Below are 14,478 nucleotides of genomic sequence, written 5' to 3' on the forward strand. Positions count from 1 at the left end.
CTCTTTCTTATTTCACATGCGAAAATATAAACGTTAAACACAGCAGAAATAGAGTGAAGATGACGTACAAGAATCAGTACAAGTGTTTGTTCTCTTGCAGAATTGAAATATCTAATAAGGAAGCAGAAATTAACGCTAACAACTCAAGGCCTGCAGAGAAAGAAACATTAGCAACTACATCTACAAAAAAAAAAAAAAAAAAAAAAGGTTGAGTGTATGTCTATGTCTAAGGAGGCAAGCATTTCTTTCCATGATTTAATACCAACTCCCAGAAAGATTGCTAAAAAAAAGAATCCGGTAAATCTAGACCTAAGCAGCGTGCTGAGCTACTAATATCACCAGTATATGTTTGCAAATCATTATTTCAAAGGGATCGGCCACGAAGATTGTCGGTAGTAAGTTCAGAAGACCTGACGGAAGCAGAAGAATATAATGAAGATGAAGTAACAAATATAGGATATATAAGTGAAATGTTCGTGTGCAGGTTTTCCAGCATTTCCTATCACTACCCTTTATCTTCATCCTTTGGGGACTGGATATGTTGCTACAAGTGCAAAGCGTGGTATCATACTCGGTGTGTTGAAGGAGAAGAAAGGAAAATGTTTACTTGTGGACATTGTCTCACCAATCCAGCAACAGAACGAAAGAAAAGTTCCAAATGTGAAGCTTACTCTTTTCTGTTATGCAAAGTGAAGTTTTGTTTTTGTGTAATCTTTTTTGTATATGATAGGCTAGACCTATAGAAGAGGGTTAATTAACGATTTTTTTCTGATTAAAAGAGAGCGTTCGTATTATTATTAACAGACTGTCACGAATCTTTAATTGTAATGTGATCGTTGTGCTGCAAAAAGAAGATATTAGACTACTTATTTGTATTGTGTTATCTTAAAATACATTGGAGAGAAATTTGTTGCATATATAAATATAAATATATGAATTTATGAGCATGTAAATCTATCGCTTGCACCTTTTATAATTCTGAAATATTATGTATACGAATTTATTCTACGTTTTAGTACTTTACAATTGTGTGTGGTTTCAATTCACTTAATACATGTGGCCCTGTTCACCTTACAAATGGCCCTATTAACCCAGACATGTTAGGATGAATAGGGCCATTTGAGGCGATTATATATATACATTTTTATAGTACAGGTATTATACAATTTTTGAAGGAAAAGATTTTATGTGAACTTTGTAGTAGAGATATGGTACATTATAATTCTGTAAAAAGTTCTTTAATGAAGCACTTAATATAGCAGTACAATATAATTTTCTTGAAAGTAGCCCTATTCACCCCAATCTACCCTAGCCACTGCTAATATCACCGTTATCCACTAATATCTTAAAGGATCGACCCCATTTAAGATTTAACAACACTGCATTTGCTACCTGTTTCTTAACATAAATACGTACCAGCAATGCATGTTGAGTCACCATGCCTTGCACGGTATCTTCCTGTTCTGCCTAATGACCCTCCAGCACTTTGAAACTCATTTCTTATCTAATCTTATATTTAGGCAGAACAGGAATTCCTGTTCTGCCTATTTCCCTTTCTGCCTCATTTTCGCAAAAAAGGATATTTAGAGTTAAAGAAAATTTAATACTAATTATTTTCCCGATAATTAAAATTGCTTTCAAGACCTCTTGATTTTTTTATATCATTTCAGGTCTACTGAAAATAAATTAGCAATTATAGACCACCATTATTTTACTGTATATCTACGCGATATCTGTTGGCCGTCTACGATTTCACCGAGGACATCTTACCCAACTAACTGAACAGTAACACATTTAAAGACATATAACTGCCCTTGCAAAAACGTGGATTGATTCTCTCTCGTGACGTGAAAAATTCTTTAAAATAATAATAGGAAAATTTGTATTTTTAAAAAGTGACTTTTGACATTAAGGTAATTGAGTCAACATTTCCTCGTACAGTAGCTAAAATATTAAAAATAATAGTAACATAAATATATAAAGTGGATCAATAGGACCTAACTGATTAAGTTGCATATTGTATAACCACTTAAGGACAACCTTTCTTCCACTGTATGGTTAATTTACTGATCGTTGTCTGTAGCCTAAATAACAATTATCACTATAGGCACAGTAAGGTGCTGTGTGTAATTGGAGTAATTTAAGTATGTTAGCATCGAGAAAAAATACTTCTCAATGGCAAAAGTTATCCATCTGAAAGATGTAAACAAATGCTTTTTGTGATTGGCCAAAATTGAAAAATATAAACAACTCCTTACCTCTGATTGGTGGAATGCCTTTTCACGATATTGAAATGGAACTTGTAGAAATACTTGTATTTTTTAAATTTTATTTTATGTTTGTTTCCTTAACACAGCGTTTCCCAACCTTTTTCAACTTGCGGCACACTCATATATTATTATTATTATTATTATTATTATTATTATTATTATTATTATTATTATTATTATTATTATTATTATTTGTAAATATAAAATACCGTGGTAATTTTTTTCTGTGATTACTGATATTCTTTTCACAGAGAAGAAAGCTGGATCGCTTGTTTTCCTCCGTGGTAAACCATTATGCTTATTTTTCATTCTAATTTAAAAATAGAAAACAATTACAATGAAGTATAGCCCTCAGGTTTTTAAAAATACGCTTTCTTTTTCGAAAACTGTATCCAAACTTTCATTAAGAAGGAAGATCATTAAAGAACAAAGAAACAAATCTCTTGTACTTTTAAAACACAAATCTAGGTCATTTGTATCCATGTTTGTTTTGTCGAAAGGATTGAATGATATTTCAAAATTTCAAGTTACGAAATAATCTGCAACAATAAAAATATACAGAATATTAACAGAATATGAAACTTAAAATTGTAGATTCATAGTAATGTGAAACACAGACATACATTTTTCCTCATAAATATAATGTGAGACTCAATATCTTGCAATTTGATTGTAATAGAATTAGTCTAATAATTTTGTTTCGATTTCCTCGCGGCACACCAGCGGTCCATTCGCGGCACACCAGTGTGCCGCGGCACACCGGTTGGGAAACGCTGCCTTAACAGTTTTCCAATAATTATTTGTCACGTTACTTAGAATTGAAATATAACATTCTTCTTTCTTCGTTAGTAACACATTGAGTCGTGTCCCCCCCCCCCCCCTTTCATAGAACAACTTGCTGGCTACAGCCTTAAATGAAAATGTGTTGGTTTCTGCATACGATATGTGTTGTATATCACATTACTAGTCTAGCGATTTTTTTTTTTTTTTTTTTTTTTTTTGCTTATACATATCGATTCTATTACAACATACTGCAAGTGGGTCTTGACATTTTGGTGTACGACGTTTCGGTATGAGGGCGTTTGGCTGTAAGGGATGTTTGGGTGTAAAAAAAAAAATATTTGAGAGCATTAATGATATAATGAAGAAGAACAAGAAAGGAGAATTAGTTCACATAGAAAATATAAAATAAAAGTACTTTGAATTTTTTAATCTTATACTAGAAGTTTCCTAGTGTAGTTAATCATGCTATGGCGTAAACGGGTTAAATAATTGTAAGGTTCCGCATATCTCCATAACATGCGATAACCATGTGTACTAACACGTGCTAATGGTAAACAAAACAACGCAGACAACGGACCCGAAGAGGAGCCAGCAGTCGGCAAGACGGGGATCACCGATGACAGCCGACACTCAAGGATAAAAGAGAGCAGCACGCACCATCAAGCATCAATCTACCCAAGTTGATCGAACCACCTAAACCCCTCTCACGATGCTTGGTCACCGAGAGAACCTATCCCAAAAGCCCACGACGCTTGGTCACCGGGTTCCTATCTTAATCTTACTCAATATATTAGGGGAACTACTTATTGTAATTTTGTATATAAAAAGACCTTTTATAATAAAAGGTGAAGGGAAAGTCCAAATCCCGAGTACATTAATTGCTCTACCTTATAAACCGAAAGAATTTTACAATATTATTGAGGCAGTTACAGAATGATGTTGGAGTGTGTTCATGATAGAATGAAACGTGTTCATGATAATACACTTAACTTACAACAACAACAACAACAAATAATAATAATAATAATAATAATAATAATAATAATAATAATAATAATAATAATAATAATAATAATAATAATAATAATAATAATAATAATAATAATAATAATAATAACGTGTCCAATAATACTCGAATTTAGTTCAAGTTTATTTCAAAGTATCAGCGTTAACAAATAAGTCTCTATTGCAGAACTTTCCTGAGAAACCCCCTTTGACTGAATCATAGAAAGGGGATGGTCCTAGGGGTGCTCCTAGAAGTCCTGTGTAAATTTAGACAATTTTATGGGCGAATTTACAAATTTTAATATAATTTATCCTCATATTAAATTTGGGTCCTCCCAAAATAAATTCCTGCGTATGTGTCTACCTCATAGGAATTCTGTTTAAGAAGATCTGAAAATCTTCAGTTTCCTTAGAATAACCAAATTTAGAATTCAAAATTGTATGCAATTTTCTTTAACAAAAGTAATTATATCATTAAATTTGTATTTGTGCAAATGTTGCTCAACCTCTTTTTATTTTTTATTTATTTATTTATTTATTTATTTTTGTTCTTTCATGTCCGCCAGTGATTCGTTCCATTTGAATCGCACATAGAGATTCCTCCCTTAAAAGAGCATTTAAGAACTTTAATGAGGAGTGCGAAGCATCTATATTCGACTCGAATTCCCGATGCGCGTACCTTGGGGTTTCGTCATCCTTCCCTCCCAAATGTCAATAAAATCTTGCTACTTGATTCTGATTTGACACTTTTATTTATACATGTTGTGCATAAGGATACCTGTATTAAGTTTCTAGTAAAATTTCCAGCTTCTATTAGTACCAACATTAAGAAAACATTAACCATATTCTTCTAGTTCATATTGTAAAATGAATAAATAAGAATTATTTCACGCAGATTAGTAACATTTCAAGGCAACATTTAATTTTCATTTTAAATCTTTTATTTTTCATGAATTTATTTCTTCCTAGTAAATAACTTGCGTTACGTTTATTTCTTCCTATTGAAAACTTTCATTAGGAAGACTGGACGTTTCGGTGTAAAGATTGGAATCTTTACACCAAACCAGTCTCACTCCTAAACGTCCTTATATCGAAACGTCCTACACTGAAACGTCCTACATCAAAACGTCCTATACAGAAACAGCCGTATCCCATTCCTAATTATTGAGTATAATTGACATGACTACATATGATGGATGACATACTTCCTTCAAAGTCTATTTCAGTATTAGAGGTCTATGTTCAATGTTTATTTTGATAATCAGTATCTTTTTCCCTTTGCTATTTTTTCTTTGCCATTTTTTCTGTTTACTACCGACGCGCGTTTCTTACAAGGGAACCTTCCGAAAATGATAGTTGCAGTGAAAGATGTGACCTATGTCAATTGAAACAGCTGTAACAGAGATGAACATTCCCAAAAAAATAGCTGCCCATAGCAATAGGTTCAAGAAATATAAGGGGTGGAAGTTCGGGAAACAGCAAGGTTGTTCAAGGGGGGAAAGTGTAAATTCCGCAAAAAAGGGGGCACGGCAAAATACAACGCTGACAAGTGATGCTTAGAAAGAGACTTGCAACAATAGGGAACAAATGAAGGCCACCAGTGGGGTTAACAGTGTTGCCAACTGCAATGAAAAGTACATGTTTCTCAAAGAGCACTATATGAAGTGAGTGCAATATTTAGTGTCAACCTGTCATGTAGAACATAAGATATGACGTGCATAATCAGTATTACAATCTAACAAAAGAAAATAGAAAAAACAGAAGTACGAAAAATACGGAAAAGAAGGAGTTGGCCATGATGCGTCACATTTGATCACAATGTTCAATGCCATGTTAAGACGCAACATATATTTGTGGTGGCCATTTCGAAAACCATGCTTTATATAGCAAATGTTTCCTATAGTGTTGTTGCCCATTCCATGATCTGTCGAAAGAGGTACCATTCGGTCCATGTTGCCATTTGAAAGTTTGAAGTTGGCTCCTGGGGCAATATGATGGGGATCCTGGGGGCACTTGCTTCTCACAGACTTTTGTCACCCCCTGACATTGGTACATTCCTGAACAACTGGATCCGTTACATTTTTGTTCGTTTCGCAAATCTTTCAGGTCACAAAATTTGATGGGACACCCAGTATATTCCCACATACGACCCAACCGTGATATAATGTTTATTACTTCTATTATCGGTTGTTGGCTCAACCCAACCATTTCATGTTCCCCGACTTAACATTGCATCAATCACTCCGGAAGTTTATTTTTGTGAAGCGACTGGCCTAACTATATTAGACTTGTCTGGATTTCATGGCCAGTGCTGCCAACTTTGGAACTCATTTTTCTGTGCGACTCTAGATAAGTCGGTTTCTTGCATAGTTGGTGCTTTCTTATTTTGTTCATTCTAATATGCACAGCTCGTGATCTAATGTGGCGCATTATGGGCAACTCCGTCTTCTCCGTGTGTTTCGTACTTCTGTTTTTTCTATTTTCTTTTTGTTAGATTGTACCACTGATTATACATGTCATATCTTATGTTCTACATGACAGGTTGACACTGAATATTGCACTGAATATTGAATTCATATAGTGGTCTTTTCAAAACATGTACTTTTTACTGCAGTTGGCAACACTGTTAACCCCACTGGTGGCCTCCATTTGTTCCCTATTGTGGCAAGTCTCTTTCTAAACATCACTCATCAGCATTGTATTTTGCCGTGTCCCCTTTTTTCCGGAATTTGAACTTTCCCCCCTTGTCCAACCTTGCTGTTTCCCGAACTTCTACCCCTTATATTTCTTGAACCTATTGCTATGGGCAGCTAATTTTTGGGGAATGCTCATCTCTGTTACAGCTGTTTCAATTGGCATAGGTCACATCTTTCACTGCAACTATCATTTTTGGAAGGTTCCCTTGTTAGTGTACGATTCTGCGTAATTTGCGGCCATGGAGTAAATCTCTGTTTAAGTGCATCAGATGCGGCTATTGATGGTTGTGTCCAAAAGTAATTTAGATAGACTCTTATTTGCGGCCATGTGGAATTGTTAGGTGTGATTCGATTTCTTTCGATTAATTCTGAATTTCTCAAGTTGGAGGTACTTTTTTAAAATAAGGATGGTATTTTTGTGGAAGGTAATTTTTAAGGAGTACCAAAATATCGAACTTGAAGAAATGCGTTTGTCTCGATCCTCATAATATGTAAAGTGACTTAAATTATGTGGAAAACTACTCGTTAAGCTGTTCATAGCTTTCAAGTAAAGGCAATTCTAAGGAGTCGTACACTGTAATATGATATAAATATTTTCCTTATGTTACTAACACCAAAGATAGTAAATTTTATTTGAAATTCAGAGTAAATATGATGAGCATGTCTTAGTGGAAAGCCATTAGTGAATTCTACATAATTTATAGAACAATTCTAATTTAAAATGTGGAACTATATGTGGCCGATTACAAGGAAGAATTCGTTGACATTCACTTTGCTCACCGAAGTAACTCTAAACGGCAACAAATACTTGCTTCTGATTGGCCGAAACTAGGTATCAACTAATTATTGATTTAATTGGGCAAACATTTTTCCATATTGAAGCCTAAGTTGCTTATTTCAAATAAGGAGACATAACAGACCTCAGATTCAGTTGTTCTTACTAGGTGTCAGAAGCTACGTAAATTGGATTATTTGTACTATATTTTTTAATCGGAGCTGTTTTTTTTTCAAATATGATTCATTAATCCTTTTTAAATGTACGAGTATTTCCACTAATAAAGTAAATAAAAAATTAGTTTAAATTTTAAGTAGAATTTACCTTTTAGTTAGTAGAGTCGTATATAAGAAAAAGTTTTATTATGCTATAGTTTTCTACTTACTGGTCATAAAATGAATAAAATGAGAGAAATAAGCCTAAAAAAATTACCGAATATGAGTTGGTATACAATAATATAGTAGCATTTGAAAGAAAACAAAGTCTAGATTTTTGATCTTACACTCATAGCACACTATAGGTACTGCACCATAGTGTACGACTTATTAGGGTTGTTTTTACTGCAAAATTTATGTTACAGTTTTGAGGGTGATCTTCCACGGGAGGTTTATGCTAAAGATAGAGCTTATAAGAAGTAAGTTTTGTGAACATGACTATATAACTTGTTTCTTTCGTAATGAATTACAGTATATATTCTATCATGTAATTCATTAATCCATTTTAGAGAATTTAATTTAAAGGGCTCTGGAATGATATTTGAAAATCAAGGAAAAATATGTACTATAATAAATTTCCCTCAAATCTAAATATCCCTTTTGAAACAACTAGGCAGAACAGGAATTCCTGTTCTGTCTGAAGACAAGATTAGATAAAAATTGTATTACAAAGTGCTAGAGGGTCATTAGACAGAACAGGAAGGAACCGCTTTGCACTACTTATTATTTTCTGTTCTATGAAACACAGTACTAATACTAACGTTTTAAAAATTAGCTATGTCATATTCGTTACTACTTACAAGTGAGAAAAGAAATGTGTTTACTTACCAGCAGAGTCACACACGATTTCATACAATTTCAGCTGTAAATGTTCACTTACAACAGTCTTCCACGTCGTCTCACCACTGTTTCCAGGGTCTTCTAAACGTTGTATCTAAGACTGTCCACGGCTACCAACTGACTGGCACTACCTGTTTCTTCTCTACTTCGTATCATTCATTAACTAAATATATATTCTCGTGTTAACATACTTTACAACCATTTGAAGAAGCTGATTCTTTGGTAACGCAGTGTGAGAAATCCGAAGTAAAACATGAAAAAAAAAATCGCAAACACATTCAGGGACAGAGAGGAAGGGATACAAAAGACACACACAGCTTCTTATACATATATAGCCTAGCTGGGAGGCAATCACCCAAGCCACAACAATATTTCACCTATCTTGCAGCATGTTCTGAAGCTCTTATCCTTGGGCACATACTGTTGCCAAACGTATTTTCAGCTGGTAAATATATATTTCTTCGAGTGTGCATAAGACATGCACCTAGAATGTCGGTTTTTACTGCCGAATCTGAGAAGTAGAAGTTTCAGTTTCTGCACAAAAGTAGAGTTTGCAGTTGCTTTGTTCATAGTAATACCTTGAGCCTTACATAATCTATAGGCGCGTAGTGTATTAAAAAAAAAAAAAAAAAAAACTTCCCTGTGTCCTTTGCAGTTTGTTGTCCAAACGATGGATCAAATCAATGACAAGAGACCAAAGATTCAATTTTTTATCAATGCATTTGTTCGTTATACCTTAATAAGATTTACCATTAACAGAAATCCATCCATCAATAGTAAATGAGTTTCTTACTTTGCAAAATTCTCATCAATTTTCTCTGCATGGTGCTAGAGTAAGATAATAGCATTTTCTTCAAAGATTTTCATCCTTGTATCTTCATTGATTGATTCAAATGTTTTTTTTTTTTTTTTAAATCGTGTAGCCGCTTTCAAGAATTATATTTTCCGGTTCAGAATTTGGATCAGCTACACTATCATTGTCATTAAAATCGAAATCCTTTCTGAGTTTCCTAAAGGGGTTCTTTTCCATCCTTACAAATGTTTCCACAGCATATTTATACTTTCGTCACTTCGTTACACAGCGCAGTTCACACTACACAGCCTTTCTCAGACCTGAATCCCAACCAGTGTTACCAGGTGAGATTTCAGATATACTTGCGTATACCACTCATATCAACTAATTCTACAAAGTAATGACGATCTCTGTGTGTGTTTGTTCATGGGCGTATGCGACAAGAGCTCCCTCGTGGCTAAGTGTTTAGTGCACGCGCCTTTGGCGTGGAAACCCGGGTTTGATTCTCGGCGGGAACTCATGTGGTGCGGATTTCACGTTAAATTGTAAGTCCACGTCTCGTACAGTCTCGCTGCTGAAAGTGACGTTAAACTGAAATCGACAACAACAAGTGAGTCTTCTCGTGCGATACTAGACTTAAGTCTAGTCTTACTTGTTGTCTCGCAAAATTATATGACTTATCGCCTCGCGACTCATCTCGCAAATATATATTACTTCTCACTCGCCTTCTCGCAGTTTCATGTCCACCTTTAAGTTTCTCGAAATAACAACTTTTCCTTTCATTGTGACTTCTCCTATCTGCTCCTATTGCTAATTTTAACATTGCTTAGTGTAGAAAGCTGTATGATTCTTTATAATCATAGGCGGCCGCACAGTGGGTGCAGTAGGTCAGCTGCACCCTTGTTAATCTATCTTCATTTTTTCCTACAACAATTAATTCAGTTTTGAACTCACATTTTTTTCTGTGCTTGGGTCACATCCCTTAATCATGTTACTTTCTGTTGAAAAGTCTGTTTCTATGAAATTATTGACCACAAAATTATTGAAGAATTTAAGGACTTTGGTTCATTCAACCCACAAGAATGTCGTTATAAAATTTTGTGGTTGCTGTACTAAAGTAGTTTACATTCTGATATATATATATATATATATATATATATATATATATATATATATATATATATATATATATATATATATATATACTCTTCCATATGGTCATTTGGGGCAATACCGACACCCTAAGGACATTTGCACTACTACAAGATTGTAACGAATTATAGTCCATGGTCAACTACTTGACAGACACAATACTTGTTACACAAAAGCAATATGTGGCTGTGGAGCCACAATTAAACAACGAAGAAGTGTCGGACTTCACCAACTCTATGGGGAAGACCGACAGGTTGTTGGGTAATACTGATAACAACATTAAAACCGTACGTCCTATTTGCGTTGCACTAATAATTCCACAACACACATTACTGTTCGTAAAGTAGTTCATGTGCTTTAAGCAAACACGGGAATCTATTAGTTTAGGAATGTAGAATGTCTTTATTTACAGCTACAGAAAATATTTTTAAATTGTCACTGAGTTACAAATGAGGGAAAGAATGATAGCAAAATTTGTTCAGTTACAAGAAATATATGAAACAAGAATTTCTTTAAAAAATTAATATGCTAAATGTGAGCTAGTGCAGACAGCACAAAAATGCTGTACTTCATGAAAAAAAAATATTTGTTAATTTATGTTAATCATTTGTTATCAAAAGTATGGTTATAGATTAAAATATTTGTATTAGCTTCATATACAGGAAAGAGCAAACATTATACTCATATTTGTATGAGATTTCACACTGTTGATATACAAATAAGGGATCGTCTGGAAGAAGAACACAGTTCTCGTTAAACCGCTGAAATTATTTTGTATATTGAACCCAATCAGCGGAACTGTTTTCGCCGCTAACAAAAAAAAAAAAAAAAAAAAAAAAAAAACCTTCACTGATAGCACAATAATTTTCTTTTTGTTTTTTCTCATTTTTTTTACTGTTTTGCAACATATTAATGTATCTGTACATTCTTTTATGTGTCACTACCTTTTGATTTTTCTATTTTACTATTTTTCTATGCAGATGTTAAAAGTTTGACACTATTGTCCTTCGCTTTACATTATCACATCTTATGGTCTTGGGTGAACCCATATGCGTCTAATATAATTAACGTTTCTTCTAGTGCGTGTTCGTCTTCTTCAGCAAATGTTGTATGTTCATCAAAATGTTTCTTGCAGACGTATCTGAGGAACTTCAAAAGCTCTTGAAGCAGTAGCAAGTAGCACTGCATTCTTTACCGCCTCTATAGCTACTAACATTTTGTTCAAATTCCAGGAGCATCTCACGCAAAGGAAAAACGATGTAGACATTCTATTATCTATATGTTAATACTAGTTGCACTTAACTATATTTTATACAAGTTAGAAACACTACACACTGATGAGCCTACTACCTGTGATTCATAACTTTCAGCTGTATGCTGTCTACCATGAGTACAGGACAATACAACTTCTACTTTCAAGCAAGAGCTTAACAAAACACACTCAAATTTTACAATGACTCTTAGCTTCTCACATGTCTCTCACATCTTACCTTATAAACTTCGACTTTTTTCGTCAAATTATTCTACTTATTTTGTAACTTTTACAGATATACATTTCATACACCTCATAGTTTCACTTAGTACTGATTACGCCATCTTTACTTCCAGGTAGAATTGAGTGTTTTGAGCTTAGAAGTGTCGGTATTTCCCAACTGTTGGTCTTTCCCTGAATGATTATACTTAGATTTTCTGATATTTCGTTGTATAATCCATAATTTACAGGTGCGTATATTCATGTATGTGGTTTCTTTAAACGTATGCACAAATATATTTGTCACGTACATATTAGTATTTTTGCTTTACTCTGTCTAATTCGTCGCCCAGCTGCATCTGCATTACCAAAACTCGGCGTCCGTTATTTATAATTAATGTTAATTTGTTAATAGTCAAATGACGTAGTTCGCGCTAAAATTACAATAAAATGTTCCTATTAATTAACTTTCTCTTAACAGGCTTCAAGAATGGCAAAGAATATGAGTATCAATGGCATGGTTGGACCCTTGCCTCTTATCGTGAACTGAACAGTCAACAATCAGGAATATATACAAAAGGGAAATTATTAGTGCAAGTTAAAAATAGCAACACTCTTGTAATCAAGGTAAATCATACTTGTAATCAACTTAGTTCCTATAATTTTGTATGTTTAACTCTCAAATCTTAGCATTGACAAAAATGTTGCACCATGATTATTATCAATATTAACCATGTATAAAATCGTTCAATTTTTATCTGTACAATTACGTAGTGTTGGTGTAAAAACTTAGAAAAAATGTAAGGAAAATTATAAATGCATATGTAATTTGTAGATTAGCGTATGTACGAGGCTCTTGTTGAAAAAAAGGAACCGATATTTTGTACGCGTGGTTGACAATACTGATAAAGTTGAGCGTGAGCAGGAGCATGCCCTAGTATTCTGTGCTTGCAACAGAAATAGAATCTTCCGAGTGAAATTGGGTACGTGCGAGTAGCAGTAAGTTGAAATGGCTGCCGTAATACAAAATCTAGTCAAATGTAGAGTGTGATCTGTCATACAATTTCTGAACGTCAAAGGACAAAATGTAATTAACATCCATGCGAATTTGTGTGACATTTATGGACCGACAGTAATGAGTGAAGAGGTCAGGTAATGGTGCAGAGAATTTCGGGAAAGGACGTTAGAATGTTCAAGATGATGAACATAGCGGAAGTCCTAGTGATTAAACGGAACACGTTAACGAGAAAGTGAGATCCAATCACCGGTTTACAAAACTGAACATGCCAAAGAGTCTCTAGAAGTGTTTGCAAAAACAGCGCGTTGACCTGAAGTGCTCAATATATCAGTTCTGAACTGGCTGCACTCTCAGGCGGCAAATTTTTACACAAATAATATACGGAAGCGTGTGCTACCCTACCAGAAATGTAGGGAGCGTGTTCACATGGAATGGTTTGGGTTCCTTGATCCGTTTGAACCGGACATTGACCGGTCATCTCTATGTTCAGCTGCTTGGTGAACACCTCCAGTCTTTTGTGGACTTCGTGTGCCCTGCCAACTATGGAAATTTCCAAGATGACAATGTGCCATGTCACCGACTCTAATGTGGACAACTGGTTTGAGGAATACTCTGGCACTTTCAACCCATGATTTGGCCGCCTAAATCTCAAGAGATGAGTCCTATCAAGTGCACGTGGGATATTATTGAACGGGTCATTCGTGCTTAAGATACTCCAATTGCAACAATCACCGAATTGTGGATGACAATTTAAGCTGCATGGTTGCACATCCCTCCAGCGGACTACCAGTGTCTTGTTTCGTCCCGACCATGTCGGGTTGCTGCACTTCGCAGTGCTGGAGAAGGTCGCACTCGTTATTAAATTAGTATTCCATGACTTTGCACTTCCAGTGTATATAGTGTGTAAATTGAAGATCCATATTTCTTAAATTGTTAACAGAGTTAACAGAGAAAGCAGCATATATTGTTAATTATTATTGGTACTTAATGTTGAAATGTTCATAACGTGAAATATTAATAATATTGTTTAGAGTTAAACTAAAATAATACAATGGCTAAGAGTTATCTATAACAGCGGTTATATGCAAAGTAAATGGTTGTAGTAGAGAAAATCTATGAATTATTATTGCTGCAATAGAAGCTAATAGAATTCAGACTAAGTATGTGTGTTTGTGTTGGTTTCTTACTATGTGTAATTCAGAGATATTTCTCACCTTTAGATTTTATCATTACTAACAATGTAGCTCAGTCCTTAGACAATTCTATGCTTCCAAGAAAGTAGTGCTGGATGTGGCTTAATTGTAACTTGTAAAATTAAGGAAATTGATAATTTAGAGATATTGATTTTTTAAAATTACAATTAGATATTGAAAAATTAAGAAAGCAGTCATATTTACAAAGTCAGTTTATTTCAATGTCACCTGTCACACAAAGAGAGTGCATAAATCCGAGAAAACTTC

The 14,478-nt window shown here is 34.3% G+C and overlaps 1 protein-coding gene across 3 annotated transcripts in view; it reads left to right on the top strand.

Moving 5' to 3' along the window:
* Positions 1 to 14,478, top strand: part of LOC145688493 (vitellogenin-like) — a 175,022-nt gene that overhangs the window by 28,853 nt on the left and 131,691 nt on the right. For all 3 annotated transcript variants that reach the window (XR_014131917.1, XR_014131918.1, XM_081762822.1), the window contains exon 3: positions 12,482 to 12,627. Coding sequence is in view for 1 of the 3 variants with exons in the window: in XM_081762822.1 (XP_081618948.1) it covers positions 12,482 to 12,627 (146 nt within the window). In the remaining 2 variants the exon portion in view is untranslated. The remainder of the gene's footprint in view (positions 1 to 12,481; positions 12,628 to 14,478) is intronic.

This window comes from Thermobia domestica, chromosome 6, assembly GCF_964235325.1.
Source record: "Thermobia domestica chromosome 6, izTheDome1.hap1.1, whole genome shotgun sequence".
Lineage (NCBI taxonomy): Eukaryota > Metazoa > Arthropoda > Insecta > Zygentoma > Lepismatidae > Thermobia > Thermobia domestica.